This window comes from Theropithecus gelada, chromosome 7b, assembly GCF_003255815.1.
Source record: "Theropithecus gelada isolate Dixy chromosome 7b, Tgel_1.0, whole genome shotgun sequence".
NCBI classification, from domain to species: domain Eukaryota; kingdom Metazoa; phylum Chordata; class Mammalia; order Primates; family Cercopithecidae; genus Theropithecus; species Theropithecus gelada.
This window is the reverse complement of record NC_037675.1, coordinates 6321512-6338243: the sequence shown is the minus strand read 5'-3', so window position 1 is coordinate 6338243 and position 16732 is coordinate 6321512. Positions and strand designations below refer to the sequence as shown.

The 16732-nt window shown below is 50.5% G+C and overlaps 1 protein-coding gene across 3 annotated transcripts in view; it reads left to right on the top strand.

Annotated features, from left to right (window-relative positions):
* ACAN (aggrecan) overlaps window positions 1-15098 on the top strand; it is a 71610-nt gene extending 56512 nt beyond the window's left edge. For all 3 annotated transcript variants that reach the window (XM_025392340.1, XM_025392341.1, XM_025392339.1), the window contains 5 exons: window positions 11128-11286; window positions 11729-11811; window positions 12611-12755; window positions 13579-13761; window positions 14153-15098. In XM_025392340.1, coding sequence (XP_025248125.1) covers window positions 11128-11286; window positions 11729-11811; window positions 12611-12755; window positions 13579-13761; window positions 14153-14229 — 647 coding nt within the window. In that variant the 3' untranslated portion in view covers window positions 14230-15098. The remainder of the gene's footprint in view (window positions 1-11127; window positions 11287-11728; window positions 11812-12610; window positions 12756-13578; window positions 13762-14152) is intronic.
* The last annotated feature ends 1634 nt before the right edge of the window (window positions 15099-16732 follow it).

Here is a 16732-nt window from a genome sequence, read left to right as displayed (position 1 = left end):
CTCAGGCTGGGAAGGAGTTGCATGATGACATATCAGGGGCAGAAACCACAGGACAGACATGGCTCAGCTTTCTCAAATGTCTAGGTTTAGGAGAAAAGAGTCAAGTAATTAAGTTGGTAAGTATTTTTATATCAAGCCAATGACTACTGTAGGAGTAGAATGAAAAATGTGCTTGAATTTGGGAGATGAGACTTCAAAGAAATATTGAGCATGGGGTGAGTATTAAATACAGAGGGTCACACCTCTCCGCTCCTGTGAGGAGTCTCTGAGTGGGACCATCTTGTATCGTGCAGAGTGAACCCCACCAACTTGCCTCCATGCTTAGGTCTGCATGGGGTTTGGGTCCCCTTCTTGCCTTGAAGAATATGACACAAACAGTGCTAATCACCCAGCACAGGGATTCGTGACTGTAGGGCAGCTGTAACCCAGCAGCGCATCTGCCCAGGCACCCACCATGAGCCTGTTTGTCCTTAGCCATGGGTGAAGCAGCCTGTGGGATGAGTGGAGACCTGGAGACCCTCTGATCTGAGGTGGACCCCGGAAGGAGATGGTTAGAATCTACCTGTTGTTCCATGGACACACGGGAGGCCCGTGGTCATGAGGACATCTCATCAACATCACCACCCTTGAGGAAAGAAATGCCCAGTTACCACCAAGCTCATATTCTTTCATTAGTTCTCCCACTGCCCCAGTGCCCTTATCCCCAGCCTCCCTCCTAAGTCAAGAATCAGAGACCTAGGGCCTTTCATAAAAGGGGTCACCCCTGGGACATGTGCAAAACTGAAAAAATGAATCCTGGAGAAAAAACAGTCACTTCCAGGTAAACTTCGTGTCAGGCAATTATCCTTCGATAGCCTTTACATCAAACACAGAGAAGAATTCTGTGTCTATATATATTAATATACATGCAAATTAATACATTGTTATATATTATTATATATCATATAAACATGCTGTATACCTGGTACATATGCAGTAACTATATATGTACATATAAACAAGCATTAGGGTAGATATTCATTCACTCTTTCCCCAACGTGTGGGCTCCAAGGACAGAGAGGGTGGGTTATCCAGGGAAGGTCCCGGGCTTACTGCAGAAGGGGGCAGCAGTTCCACTGGGCTATAGTGACCCCAGGGACAGTAGCTGCACCCCACCATCACTCACCCCTGATGGGTAACTCCACTCTTGGCAAATCCTTCTCAACCTGATACTTGAGGCAAAAATCTGACACTAGCATCAGAAGTCAAAGCAAGGCTCATGTTCTTGACAGCCCTGAAATTAGTAGAAGTAAGTGTCAGTGGGCCGTAACTGTTCTGCTGTAAGGACAGTGTTTGTGTGATCATGTATGTTTCCAAAGAGCTTTTGTTCCCACGATTTCTCCCCAGACGGCTCTGTAAGCAGCTTGGTAACTACCCCCATTTGAGACTGGAACACAGAGGAGTTAAGTAATTTGCCTAACTATACTGAGTAAGTGGATCGAATCAAGAATCAAGACCTTAATTCATGTGTTTAACACACTTGGCTAAATAAGAAACTCCCTCTTGAACATAACAACCAGTTGCTGGTCTCAAAAAACTGAAGCTGGACTTCAGGGGAGCCAGACTGCGGAGGAGCTGAGGAATCCGAGGTGGTCAGATTTAAGACTTACAGCCCAGCCTTCATTTTCCTCATTTGTAAACAGGGATTGATGGTAATGGTTCTCAGCTTTGAAAAATTATGATGCTTGAGATATACCCCCACAGACTGTGATTGAAGTGGTTCCGTGGCCTTGGCATTGAGGCTTTTTAAAACTCCCAGGCTACTCCAATGTGCAGCCAGGGCTGAGAACTGCTGCTGTGAGGGTGAAGATCACCCACGTACAGCATCTGGTCAGAAGAGGCATTTAATAAAAATTGCTTCCCTTTCCCCATCTCTCATTCTACTGGCTCAGAGAAGCTTTAGCATGTCCAAAGAGTGAGTGGTGGGGATCAGACCAGCACAAAACCTGGTCTCTTTTCCCATGACTGTACCTTGGGGTCCCAGGTCACTCCTGTTCAACTTAGCTCAAGGTTCAAGTGCTTCCAGAAGGACTGCAGATAGTGGCCAGTCTCCACGGGTGACCCACCATTGTCTTGCACCAGAACCAGGAACCACAGGTTGTTAAAAAGGCCACGGATCGGCCAGGTGCAATGGCTCATGCCTATAATCCCAGCACTTTGGGAGGCCAAGGCAGGTGGATTGCCTGAGGTCAGGAGTTCGAAACCAGCCTGACCAATATGGTGAAACCCCATCTCTACTAAAAATACAAACATTAGCTGGGTGTGGTGGTACACGCCTGTAGTCCCAGCTACTCAGGAGGCTGAGGCAGGAGAACTTCTTGAACCCAGGAGGCGGAGGTTGAGTGAGCTGAGATTGTTGCACTGCACTCCAGGCTGGGTGACAGAGTGACACTCCGTCTCAAAAAAAAAAAAAAAAATGGATCAGTATCCTCAGGGAACCATAGGGAGTAAAATGCAGCATGATTCCTGCACTAATATTTGAATCCTCAGGGAAAACTTCCACCTGGTCAAGGGGGTCAGAAGCTGTATTTAGCCCTTAAAAAAAAATTGACAATTACTGTCATCTTGTTTAGTCAGTCTTCCATAAATAAGTTATTCATAAGTTATAAGTTACTGATTGATAACTGATAAGTACTTTTATCAATCAGTACTTTTGACTTCAAATTAAGATCTAGGTTGGGTGTGGTGGCTCACACCTGTAATCTGAGCACTTTGGAAGGCTGAAGTGGGCGGATCTCTTGAGCTCAGGAGTTTGAGACCAGCCTGGGCAACATAGTGAAACCCAATTTCTATTAAAAAAAAAAAAAAAGTCAAGATCCATTTAATGAATACTCATTATTTAGCAATTAAAAGCAAGACTATTCTATTCTGACCCACTTCAAAACAGCAGCGTCTTTCCCCACTTCCATTACTGACAGCAGCCATGGGAATTAGGCTTCAGACTCAGGTTTCTATCCTGGCTGCAGCTTAGAATCACCTAGGGTGATTTTAAAAAGCATCAAACCTGGGCCCCCTCTGAGACAGTCTGATTCAATTGGTCTAAAGAGGAACTTCAGCACTGGTATTTTTAAAAAATCTTTAAATAAGAATATTTTTTAAAACTACTCCAGTAATTCTAATGTGCCAGCCAAGGTTGAAAAATACTGTTCTAACCAGATCTCACATCCAATTTCTAGTCAGCACTGGTGCTATCCGGACTTCTCTTATCTCCTCTGTTAGGAGGACATGACCTTAAACTTAATCAGTCTCCTTCCTATCTTGCTGCTATTTTTCACTTTCCAGGTTTGAAGCTCTGATCTATGACCTTATACTCTCTCTTCGTCTAGGAGAGATGTTTGAATTTCAGTGAAACCTTTATCCCTGGGAAAGAAATGTTTTCAAAGCAAATGAAAATACAGGGTTGCAAGTGAAAATACAAAGTATACCTTCTTGACTTAACCAAAAAGTTCCTGGGCAGATTTTAATAGGCAACTAATTGATTTAAGAAGCAGGATATTGTTGGGCACAGTGGTGCACACCTGTAATCCCAGAACTTTTGTCCCAGCTACTTGGGAAGCTAAGGTGGGAGGATCACTTGAGCCCAGGATGTCGAGACTGCAGGGAGCCATGGTCATGCCACTGCACTCCAGCCTGGGTGACACAGTGAGACCCTTGTCTCAAAAAAAAAAAAAAAAAGCAAGATATTAAAGTTATATTCAAGATTAACCTTTAAAATACAAAAGATCTGAAACAGTACAAATAATGATAACATACATTATAATCTTTTTTTTTTTTTTTTGAGATGGAGTCTCGCTCTGTCACCCAGACTGGAGTACAGTGGCGTGATCTCGGCTCATTGCAAGCTCTGCCTCCCAGGTTCATGCCATTCTCCTGCCTCAGCCTCCCGAGTAGCTGGGACTACAGGCACCCGCCACCATGCCTGGCTAAATTTTTTTGGATTTTTAGTAGAGACGGGATTTCACCGTGTTAGCCAGGATGGTCTCCATCTCCTGACCTCGTGATCCGTCTGCCTCAGCCTCCTGAAGTGCTGGGATTACAGGCATGAGCCACCGCGCGTGGTCTTAATTTTTTTTTTTTTTTTTTTTTTTTTAAAGACAGAGTCCTGCACTGTCGCCCAGGCTGGAGTGCAGTGGCACGATCTCCCCTCACTGCAACCTCTGCCTCCAGGGTTCAAGTGATTCTCCTGCCTCAGCCTCCTGAGTAGCTGGGATTACAGGCACCCACCACCACGCCTGGCTAATTTTTTGAATATTTAGTAGAGATAGGGTTTCACTATGTTGGCCAGGCTGGTCTTGAACTCCTGACCTTGTGATCCACCCACCTCGGCCTCCCAAAGTGCTAGGATTACAAGTGTGAGCCACAGCACCCGACCTATACTTTTTAATTTAATTATTTTATCTTAAAACCAAATTAGGGCTTATAAATATGCTTTTCTAATCCTTCTCTCACTTGTGTAACAGACAACCAGAAAGGCAGACTCAGGTCTGTTCATCTTGACTGATCCCAGGTCTTTGCAGCATGCAGAGCATCCATTGAATTGAGAAATTTTATCTGTGTTTCTTGAGAGGTTTCCCCCATCCTTGCCCAGGAAAGTTATGTCCAGAGTCACCCCATACAGCTGCACAAGCGTGCACTAAACAACTTGAGGAGTTCTATTCATATTGTAGTCTTTATGAGTGGCAACCCTTTTAGTTGAGTATCATTTGAGTAAAAGCACCTGCATCGCTCTTCATTCAGCATTTTTTATGAGCAAATAAACTCTCACTCACTTGGAGGTCCTGGGCTCTGATCTAGGCAAAAGCTGGGCAAGATCTGTTCAAGGTAGAGGCCTGAGGTCTCCAGTTCAGACAACCACGTGATGCTTTGCAACTATCTCTACTCTCCTAGGCTTTATCAGGGGTTTTCAGTTATTTTCTCTCCCAAGTTAGAGATATTGCTGGAGGGCCTTGTTCAGGAACAAACCAGCCCTTTTGGTTACAGTAGTGGGAAGAGGACCCTGAGAATCCTGATGCTCCCCAGAGTCCCTGCTCAGTGATGATGGGTGAGCCCTGGGTTGCTGTAGCAGCAGTGGTAAGGAGGTGCGGACAGTCCAGGACTCCAGTGTCTCTCTCCCTCCACGTGGGGCAGAAGCCAACTTCCAGTCTCATTTCCTGACTCCTCCATCTCTTCCACTCTGTCTCCCCAACACCCAGATTGGGCAAGTCACCTCACTTGTTTTCTTTTTGTTCTTTCTTTTTCTGTTTTGTTTTTACATCTCAAACATGTTAAAGAATTCACGTTTTCTCACCTGTAAATGGCATAGTGATGTCTTGCCACCTGGCCATTGGAAGGATAATGAAGGAGAACATGTGTGAGTCAGCAGTTGGCTCACAGGAGGTTCTTGAGAGTTACTGGTTTCCTCCCTTTCCTCTCTTTCTTTATGAAGCCTGCCCATTGCCCAAAGCCCTTCCCTCCCTCCCCTTGCAAGCTCCTTATCTGGGATCCCTCACTGCGTTCACAGGCTCGGAAAGAGGTGGGCCATGCAGGGCCAGAATGGCTCTTATAGCCAGAGCAAGAGGAGATGAGGCACCACAGGCCAAAATAGCTAGTAAGAAAGCCCCACGCCAGACACCTGGCCTTCTGCCCACTGCTGAAGATACTGACTCAGCCTCTCCAAACTACCCTGATGGCAAACACAGGTTTTCTGATTTTCAGGATTGTGGTCCTTCTTTCCCTCCTCATCTGTAAATCCAGGTCCCTGAAAAAAAAATTCTGAGCCCCAGAATTTATTCCTTCAGTCCCCGCAGCCTTCTCAGATTTTGTGCCCTGGTCAAACACAAAGAAAGCAACACTACCCCTCACCCCGACTCGGGCAGCCTGGGAGCAGGTTTTGTGCGATCAGCCTCTGGGACAACTGGATGCCCCTCCACTGGGGCATCTCTCCTTTCCCGCCCTTTCTCCCATGGGCTGCCAGAGACCCCAGTGTTGATGTTTTGCTCTTCTCCCCAGAGGCCACTCCTGTTCCCTGCTCTGTACAACTGCTTTAGCACCTACATTTGCTTAATTCCCCTTGCCCAGTGCTTCCCATCTCCCATAATGATGCTAATGGACAAAACAGAACATGCAGGAGAGCCGCCCCCAGCTTCTGCCCTGCCGACTGGCCTGACCTATTGCTGCTACTGCTGCTGCTGGGAATCCTGGGGCATGCTGGGAATCCAAGTGCATGCTGGGATTTCAGTCTGTTCCTCCATGCATTTTGGGTTTGCTTGGAACAGTTCCAAACAGCAAACTTGGAACTGTTGGTTCTAGTCCATGGTGTGCACTCCTTGAGATGAAGTTAAAGACTTCGTGGGAAGAAAGAGATGCCTGACAACTGGAGATTAGGAGCTTTGTGGGATGAGCAAGATGCCTGAGAGCTGGGGATTTTCAGGCCACCTGTTGCACAAATCTGCCTCTGGCCTAGAAGATGTCTACTATGTACCAGCGTAAAGACTCAGAGGAAAGTGCCTTTACCATCTCATCAGAAGGTTGACTTTAAGGTCTGATCTGCTCTAATGAGAGGCAAGAACTAAGTCCTGGCACATGTTTAGGACTCTGAGATCCTATTCCCACCACAGGGCTTGCCTGTCCTGCAGAGCCCACCTACAGACTTGTCGCTGGATCTGGAAGGTTGTGTGAACACAGGTGCACATACTGAGGCTCAGTATCTTCAAACAACATGTCATGGTGCCCCATAGCCAGTGGAAAAACCCACTCATTGCAGAATTTTACTGATCTCCTGGCAAGAGGAGCTTCATAATACTATTTATCATGTTCCCAGGGGAGGAAATGAAGTGGGGGGATAAAACAGCAGGAACCTTTGAAGTACAAATACAAAGAAGGCAGAAGAGATCCCCCAGGTCTTCTGGTTTCTCAGAAAGATGCAGAAAGACCAGATGAGGAGATTTAGCTCTCACCTTGACTAATTCATGAAAATTTGAGGCAGTGGCCAATGACTTACCAATTCAAGTACCACAAAGAAGTTTGATCAGAAAGGGTATCTCAGGACCAGAAGAACAGAAGAGAAGAAGAGCCTATCTGAAAAGAGGCAGAGGATGAGGATGTGCCTGTATCCCAGACTGGTGCCAGTGCTGTTGTGCGGCCACTTGCTAACCACCTCTGTAGCTCCAAACTCTTGTCTCCCACTGGCCAGGATGGAGTCCATCTGGAAATTGTGTCTCCCTGGAGATAGCCACCATCTGGGGCCTTAAGCTGAAAGGAGATTATATGTGGAAATGTTGGACAGGGTTTCCATCCTTCTCCCGAGAGAAAGATTCAGGCTTCATTTTCACAAGACATTCTAAAATCATATCTACTGAAGACAGAGAAGATGTCTGCAGCCCTAGAAGTCTGATGAGTCTCACGCGAACATCCCATGCTGCCATTTTCATGTGGATCTACACTCTTCAGACCATTTCAAGGTCATTCATTCTAGCCCCACACAGCCTTGCCCTCTTTCTCTGGGTTATAACTACAAAGGAAGCCAGGAAAAGAAAGACTTCTAACCAAGCTTCAAGAACTTGACTTCAGTTTCCTTGCTCACCACCATGTTCGTAACCACTTCAGAATCCATGGTCTTTCAAAATATTCACAAGGGAAGGCATCTTGGAGGAACTCTATGTTCACTGTCACAAAAGGCATTTGGCTTTAGACATATCAGATCTCTTCAAACCACTGGGAAATTTGGCTCCAGTGCTCCAAGTTTAACAATCAAGAATCACACATGCCCAAGAAAACCCTTGTCTGGATCTTTGCTTCAGCACTCCAAGTTGGCAGCAGCAGCAGCAGCAGCAACAGTTCTTAGGAAAACCAGCCTGTTCCCTCCCAGGGGTCTGGAGAGCAGGAGGACTGGCCACTCAAAAGGAGGCCACAGTGCTTGTGAGGCTGGAGTTGCCGGCAGGAGTCCTAATGGTGGCCCTTGGTTTCTTGCAGACATTGATGAGTGCCTCTCAAGCCCTTGTCTGAATGGAGCCACCTGCGTGGATGCCATCGACTCTTTCACATGCTTATGCCTTCCCAGCTACGGAGGGGACCTGTGTGAGATCGGTAGGGCCGTCTCGGCTTCAGCTAATGTTACTAACTGCTGCACCCACTCCTCCTCCCTTACCTTTCCCTCCTAATGATAGGCTCCAGGCCCTGGCTGGGGCCCCCAAGGTCCATCTGGGGAGCCATTTCAGGGACAACAACTGAAAAGTCTGCCCCACTGATTCCCACTCTTTTTCTTGCTCTCCTCCTTGAAAACCCTTTTCTGGAGCACTGGCTGATCTGACTTTTTCCAGGGCTTCCAGACCTACTGATGCCACCACTGAGGTTGGTGTATGGTTCAGAGGACAGGGCTAATTCTGAGCACTTGTCTTGAAGGAAGCTATGGGGTGGGAGTAATTGGTTCTCATTCCAGATGACAGCCACGGATCTTCTCAGTGTGGTCATGGGCATGGGAGCTCTGTGGTTCCTTCATGGCTCTGGGAGCCACTGTGCCACATTGGCCAAGCTGCCTTTCTCTTCTCCTGGGGTGAGAGCTGTGGCTGGTCTGCCTGAGATCTCCCATGTCACCAGCATGCTCAAGTCATGCATGAGCAAGGACTACTGCATGTTACCTTCTTCTCATCACTATTGTGACAACTGCCATGGCAATGCCATGCCAGCCTATGCTTCCTTTTTGCCTCCCTTGTGCAAGGCAAAGGGTGGCCAGAGAGAACAGAACTGTGTTACAAGGGGAAGAAGCTGAGTTACCTCTCTTGGGCCTTGCCAACCTCTCCATTTCTGCACCTAGGCAGGGCCACCACTTCTACCAAAAGGAGCTGTGCACCAGGAACCCTCCCAGGGACAAACTGAGCCCTCAGCTCTCTCACCTTTGGTGCTTCCTAGTCTCCCCACCAGCCTCCTGGATCTCGGGGGTTTTCCAGCTCAGAAAAGGGGAGATGGAACCTTTGGATGCTTGTCTCAATGGCCCAGAGAGAACTGGAAGTATGTAGGGGCTTAAAACCCTTTTCGATAAATTTTCAAGTTGGATTCCCAGAAACTTCCAGAAAGCAGCTGAAACTCCTGGGAAGTCTCCCTTTGGTCCTAAGCAGTGTGGGGAGGGGTAGTTTTGGGTTTCATACTCCTTTGAGGCACTGCCAAGGTTACAAACTGGTAGATGAATTTAAGGCTTCTGGGGAAAAAAGCCTGGACACTTCTACTCCCTTGCAGCCTCCCACCCTCCATCCTCACCCGAAGACCCCAAGAAATTGGTATATGGGGTCTTGGCTGGGATGGAAGCAGAGACTACAAGGATTTTCTCCCCATGATACTAAAACATTTGCCACAGAGTAGAAGAGTCTGAGACTTCCATGCTGACAACAGCCGTTTGGTTCCAGACTATGGAAGTGTGCTCTGCTGGAATGAGGCAGGACCCTCATAGGGCTCTGTACCCTGATGGGGAAGAGAGATGGTGACAGAGCCACCCAGCTTGGCCCTGGGCCTGTGGGCCCAGCTAAGCAGGGCTGCATCTCCTCTCCCATTCCAATCTTGAGTCCTCACCACTCCACAGGCTCTGTCCCTGCTGCCTCTTCCAGCCTCCCTGGAATTATTTCTGTTTCCTAAGAACCTTCAGCCTGCACAGCCCTGCCCTCCCATACCCACCTCCCAGAGCTGCCTGCCCAGCTCAGCCCTCAGCCACGGAAGGGGCCAAAAACTGACCCCCTAAGTCAGCTCTAAGATGATATGTCTGGCCTCTTCAGAGTGCTGAGCTACTCTGAGGCCTCTCCACCTCTTTCCAGACTGCAGCCTCATCCCTTCGGGAAGACGTTCGTAGCTGAGGCACCAGAGGCCTCCACGGCCCATCCCACAGCTCTGCTCTTTCTTCTCAGGCTGCTGACCCCCCTGCTCTGCTCTCCCTCCACTGTCCCAACTGTCTCTCCCCCACTTTGCCAAGCATCCGCCCCTTCAGCCTAAGACTCCTTCGGCTCGGGTACTGGTCCTTCCATTCCAGGACAGCCAGACTATGGTGGCACCCAATGAGGGAGACCACCATGTAGCCTGAGGGGTTCGTGGCCCTCCACCTAGGAGACCCCAGGGGAAGAAGGAAGAAGGGGGGCCTTGGAATTCACTCTGTCCCACGCTGTGCTGGCAGATGTTTAATAAGCAGCTCTCATAGAGGAGAAGGGAGCCCTGATTGTAGCATCTGCCAATTCCTGAGGTATAAATGCTTCCACTAGAGCCAGTTTAAAGCTGTCAACATGATGTCACTGAAGGCGAGGTTGGGAGGAGACACTAAGAATGAGCTCTCTCAAAGTTGAGTAAGCCAGCTCAGCACGGTTCTGCCTATCCCCCAGGCTCCAAGAACTCCAAGCCAGCCCCTTCTCCAGACTGAGAACCCATTACAAATTTAGGTTTGTGAGGAGAGAAGTTCCTCCCCTCCTCCCATTCACCCCCAAAATAAAAAGCCAGGGCCCCTGGATCCCAGACCCCCAGTGGGCTATCTGACTGCCCCAAGAGGCAGGCACAGTGTGCTTAACTAAAGCCACCTCTGATCAACAGCCTTAGAGCTCTGAGTCTTCTCTGGACCCCAAGCAGACTTATTTCTGCTCCTCTGTTCCCACTGAGGTTCTGCAGGAAGGAAGCTGCCAGCTCCGCTCCACGCCCCAGCGCTACCAGCTCCCATTGCCTCCACGAACTTCCCCACAGCTCCACTCCCTCTCTCCCTGGAGCCCCTCAGAGCCTCAAATCTTGCCTTAAATCTCAAGACCTCCCACCTTCCCACCTCTTTGTACCTGGCCTGCTGACCTCTGCTGGCCCACCAGAGCAGGCATCAAGAGGAGGAAAGCTTGGGAGAGGGTGAGCGGGGAGGGCGTGGCATCAGGGAAGGAAAGGGCCCCTGGCATTTTCCAGAGTGGAAGCATGTGCAGAGGCTCCCAGGGACCAGACCAGTTTCCAACCTGAACCCCCTCCAGCTGTGCCTCTCCCTTCCCTTAAGGGCACAGCATTGAAGGTGGGGTGAATGCAGGAACCTATGCCACAAGACTAGCAGCATCTGCCATCCTCTGGTGGCCTCTGCCCCTCCCTTCAAGCCTCTGACCTGTGTTGCAGACCAGGAGGTATGTGAAGAGGGCTGGACCAAGTACCAGGGCCACTGTTACCGCCACTTCCCAGACCGCGAGACCTGGGTGGATGCTGAGCGCCGGTGTCGGGAGCAGCAGTCACACCTGAGCAGCATCGTCACCCCCGAGGAGCAGGAATTTGTCAACAGTGAGTGCAGCAGGGCCTCTGGAGCCTAAGAGGAGAGTGGCGGTGTAGGCAAAGGGCCTCACCTTTCAGAAGGCAGCAGACTTGGGCCTCGTGAGACTGCAGGACAGGGACCTGGGGGAGGTCTGAGCTCTCAGAGAGAAGACAGCGGTCTTTGGGGCCAGTAGCTCTGGCTGCACCTAGGGCAGACCCAATGCCAGCCAGAGTCAGCCCAAAACTAAGCTGTGGCTGTCACCTGTCCATGCCAGCTTAGAGAGGTGGCCCAAAGTGCACTCCAAGCATGCACATGCTGAGCCCCTTGTGAGGACCTGAGAAGCAGGTGGCTTGCTCCTAGGAGCCCACCTACCTCCTTCCCTCCTCCATCCCCTCTGCCTCCACGAGCTCAAGTTTCTCAGACACCCCAGCGTGTCGAGTGTGAGGCCTGACACCCTCACCCTTTCCCCAGACAATGCCCAAGACTACCAGTGGATCGGCCTGAACGACAGGACCATCGAAGGGGACTTCCGCTGGTCAGATGGACACCCCATGGTGAGTTCTGCTGTAGGCACAGCTGGTGACCCAGAGGACAGGGTGTGGGATAAAGACCCCTGGAGAGAGATGCATTCAAACCCCATGCAGACACTCACTGACCGGCTGTTAGACCGGGAGCCCTTGAGGGCAGGGATTGTCTCCTTCATCTCTGCCTCTGGAACCCAGCCCGGGGCTGGACAGATTGAGCCAATGACGGCATGAGGCAAGGGAAGGAGCCAGGAAGGAGATGAAGGAATAATAGCCACCACCATGAGGAGTACACGGAAGCTTTAGAGAGGTTTCTTGCCCATATTGGACTCGAGTCTACTCAAGGAGACAGACAGAAAGCAACATAGATGCCAAGTGAATGGTACAGGCACCCAGTGATTCTCTTTGTCCTGAAGCAAAGCTGGAAGGATAAGCCTTGGGAGGACTTCCTGGTGGGCAGAGGCCAGACTTAAGAGCCATGTTCCTACCATCCATCCCTACCCAATGTGGTCAGCCCTGGTTGGCCCTTCTGGATAAGAGGAGTGGAATCAGCTCATGTACAGGCCTGTGAGTCCTGGGGGTTCTGAGCTCCTGAGAAGGACCCGAGTCAGGCTGTGTGACCGATTCTCTAGGGAGCCACCGGGTTCCGTGGCCCCTAGAACAGCCCTGACCAGACTCCCAGCAGCCTTTGTGCTGCTATTAGATGAGCCTGAAGTTGGGGCTAAAAGAGAAAGGAGACGATGAAGAGGCTCCATGGGGAAGACAGTCGGAGCAGGCCAACCCACACTGTCCTGCCCCCTCCTTACTCCTTCCCCACTCCCACCCACAGCAATTTGAGAACTGGCGCCCCAACCAGCCTGACAACTTCTTTGCCGCTGGAGAGGACTGTGTGGTGATGATCTGGCACGAGAAGGGCGAGTGGAATGATGTTCCCTGCAATTACCACCTCCCCTTCACATGTAAAAAGGGCACAGGTAAGCTGGGGCCTGGGAGGGGTCTGGGGAGGATAGGATCAAGACCTCCAGCTACAGGTGAGGCTCTTGCTGTGTGGCCTGGGGTGAGTCCCTTGTCTCCTGGCTGCTGGTGTCTCCTCACCTGTCCAAAAAGCAGATTGGAGCTGACCTGGGGGTCCCTCCTAGCACCAGCATGCCAGGGCCAATGGCAAGGGCAAGCTTGCTGCCAGGGACCATTTGCAGGGACAATGAGCACATGAAGGTCACAGGCTAGAAGACAGGACCCCCACTCCACACTCCACACAGTTCCTTGGATAGCAGCAGCAGAGTTACCCACAAGGGCAACTCTGCTTGAGGTGGGGAGCCTCCCTGTCTTTAGGATTCCCAAGGCCATCAATCACAGAGTCATAGTTGTCAGGCCTCGATCCCTTGGCTTTCAGTCTGTGGACATTGAGGTGCTGGTAGGATGCGCCCCACTGCCCCTGCTCATCACCTTGCATCCCCCAGGCCTCCTTTTGGTCTCATTTTACCCTGAACTGGATGTTTTCATCAAGAAGCCTAAGTCTGCCTGGCTCTCGCCCTCCACACCTTTCTACCTCCCTTTCATCTTCTCTTCATCCCTTTAAAGACCACCCCATTTGTATTCCCTTCCTGCTGTTCTAAGTTGTTGAGGAACCCAGATGTTAGAGCCAGCAGCTTCTAGATTCCTAGCACTGTATGAAAACATCCAGGGCTCACTGTCAGGTGTTGAGGCTGTGTCCCCCACAGTGCCTCGGGTCACAGCCAGTTTAGGTCATCCCAGGAGACCCTATGAGACCCTTTATAAAGGGTGTTTGCCCCCCAGTGGCCTGTGGAGAGCCCCCTGTGGTGCAGCATGCCAGGACCTTCGGGCAGAAGAAGGACCGGTATGAGATCAATTCCCTGGTGCGGTACCAGTGCACAGAGGGGTTTGTCCAGCGCCACGTGCCCACCATCCGGTGCCAACCCAGCGGGCACTGGGAGGAGCCTCGGATCACCTGCACAGACGGTAAGCATCACCCCAGCCACCCTCGCTGAGCACAGGGTTAGATTCTGCCAGCACAGCCTTCCCCCGTCCCCTCTCCTGGGGACCCTGCACCATCCACAGGGTTGAGCAAGGGAGGGGAGGTCAGGGGGCTGCTCAGTCACAAATAGCTGATCGCTGCCCCTAGAAGGGCCACGTACTTGCCCCAGGAGAGGGCTCACTTTCACTGAGAGGATGAAGGAGAAAAAGGGAGAAAGTCCAAGAAAACTCAAAATCAGGAAAGCTGATAAAGCCTCAGGTGCCTCGCTGAGTCCCTGGTTTCCACAAGGGAGAGAGGATAGTCTGGGGAGAGCCTAGGCTCGCCCCACTTTCTTTCCAGGCCCACTGATATTTTTCCATCTCCCTTTCACCCTAGCCACCGCCTACAAACGCAGACTACAGAAGCGGAGCTCACGGCACCCTCGGAGGAGCCGCCCCAGCACGGCCCACTGAGAAGAGCTTCCAGGACGCACCCAGGACGCTGAGCCCAGGAGCCTGCCAGGCTGACGTGCATCCCACCCAGATGGTGTCCTCTTCTTGTCGCTTTTTGTCAATAAGGAATCCCATTAAAGAAGGAAAAAAATAAATCCCACATTGTGTATGCACCCACTCACCCCTCCAAATCAGCAAAACCGCATCTAATTTGTCCGCCGAATGCCAAAGCAAAGCAAACTTATTATAACCCGTGGACTGAGTTTAGAGACATTTCTTCAATCTCCCATCGTGCCTTTCCAGGGACCAGTGCAGGGACAGGGGGAGAAGGGGAGGGGTTAAGTTAAATAAAGAAGATTATTTTTGTTTCCTGACTTTATCCAAGAGCAGTGCAATCGTTGGTTATTTCACCTCCAGGGAGAGCTAGGGAGGAGGGAGGAGGGCTCCAAAGGAGCTGGAAGGGGCAGAGGCCTGACAGCATGAAGAACTCCGAACTGCAGCTGAATGTATTGGATGAGAAGGAGCCAGGAGGGCTGCACCATCTATATGAGGGAGAAGCCTTGGGGGAGAGGGGCGGGTTCCTGCCTCCTGCCGAGGGTAAGCCGGCGGGGGAGAGCCATCTGAGGGACCTTCCACTGCCTGGGGGTTGGTTCCCTCCAAGGGTCCCTCTTCCAGTGTCCTCTCTCTCACCTGGGTCTGCCACCCTAGCAGGTGGCAACTCGGCAGGGCTGCTGGGGGCACTTCCTGCCCAGTGGGGGTGCCACCCAACCTTCTCCCCTCCCCACCCCCGCCCCCGGGACCGTGCAGGCACCAGGGTTCCGTGCACCTATTTATATTTTTGAAAACTGAAGATTATGATATTATAATAATAATAAAGACCTTGGAAGAGATCTATCTCTTTTCTTTTCCCTTTTTTAATTTAAGAAGAAGGCAATCATGACCCAGAGTCCCCCAAAGGGGCTCTTAGGAATGGTGGCAGTGGAGACAGGTTTTGATCAAATGATCTCAAATTGGTGTGACTCTGTGACTCTGGTCTGTTCAGAGCACCTGGGACAGTCACATCTGTTGTGCTTTATTTTTCCTAGGGTGCTAATGTGTTTGGTAGATGATCTGCATGTAAGCACATGTGATATGTGTGACATGTGTCAGTCAGTGGCTACCATATGGATTTACAAGTGGGCACTGCCAAAGAACAACTCAAGCAAGACATCTGGTCACCTTGCGTGCTTTGGTTCTTGGTGATCACACTGCTCTGGTAGGTTGGTAGACTGAGTCCAAGAACAGAGACAAAAATCAGGATTTATAAGAAGGGAAGGGAAAAACAAACTGCAAACAGTCTGGGAACAGTGAATCTTGCTTACACATTTGCAGGGTAAACTGCGGGCCAGCTACTAGCAAAAAGGTCTGGGCATTCTGCCCTTAAGTATGCTATAGAGGCCAGGCACAGTGGCTCACGTCTGGAATCCCAGCACTATGGGAGGCCAAGGCCGGTGGATCACAAGGTCAGAAGTTCAAGACTAGCCTGGCCAACATGGTGAAACCCTGTCTCTACTAAAAAAATACAAAAAATTGGCGTGGCATGGTGGCATGCACCTGTAATCCCAGCTACTCAGGAGGCTGAGGCAGGAGAGTTGCTTGAACCTGGGAGGTGGAGGTTGCAGTGAGCCGTAAGCCAAGATTGCATCACTGCACTCCAGCCTGGGCAACAGAGCAAGACTTTGTCTCAGAAAAAGTACATTGTAGAAAAGCAATGAAAACAATTCCAATTGCTTATGGATTCCCCCAACAAACCTTGAGAGTTGAGCCTGCACATGCATGCCAGGCAATGTCCTTCTACCAGTGCCACCTCCTCAGACGCCTCCCTCATCACAGTCGCTGGACATGCCATTGAGCCTTTGTGAATGTGTGTATGTGTTGGTTTGTGCATGCCAGTGTGAGTTCCTGGGTCCTGGTATCTTTTCAGGCGTGGGCGTGTGTACAGTTGTTTGTTCGTAGATATATACTTGTACCTCTACCTCTAGAAAGAACAGTGGGCCAAAGTAGAGTGTACAGCACTGGTTACATAGTAGGCGCTCAACCATTACTTAACTAACTAACTATTAATGAACTGATTAGTTGGTGATGCAACTGTCAGTGGTTTTCAAACTTAAGCATGCATCAGAATCACCTAAAGGGCTTGGTGACGACAGAGGGTGTAGGTCCACACCCCAGACTTTCTGATTCAGCCGGTCTCTGGTGGGGCCCAGGAATTTGCACTTCTAACAAGATCCCAGTGATGCTGATGCTGTGAACCACATTATGAGGAGCACTGAGCTAAGGGAAGAACTGATTGAATGAATAATTGGTTGGTGAGTGGCAGAGGTGTTCCTGCGCAAGGCAACAAGTTCCCTGAGGCGAGGGTGGGAGTGGGTGGCAAAGGGTGAGGCACACGGAGCACTGGCCCCTAGATCCCCGGCCTCTGAGGTCCTCTGGAGGGCCACAGCTTCCTCTGTCTTCTGAGAGGCACCTCTGACTCTTCTGCTGG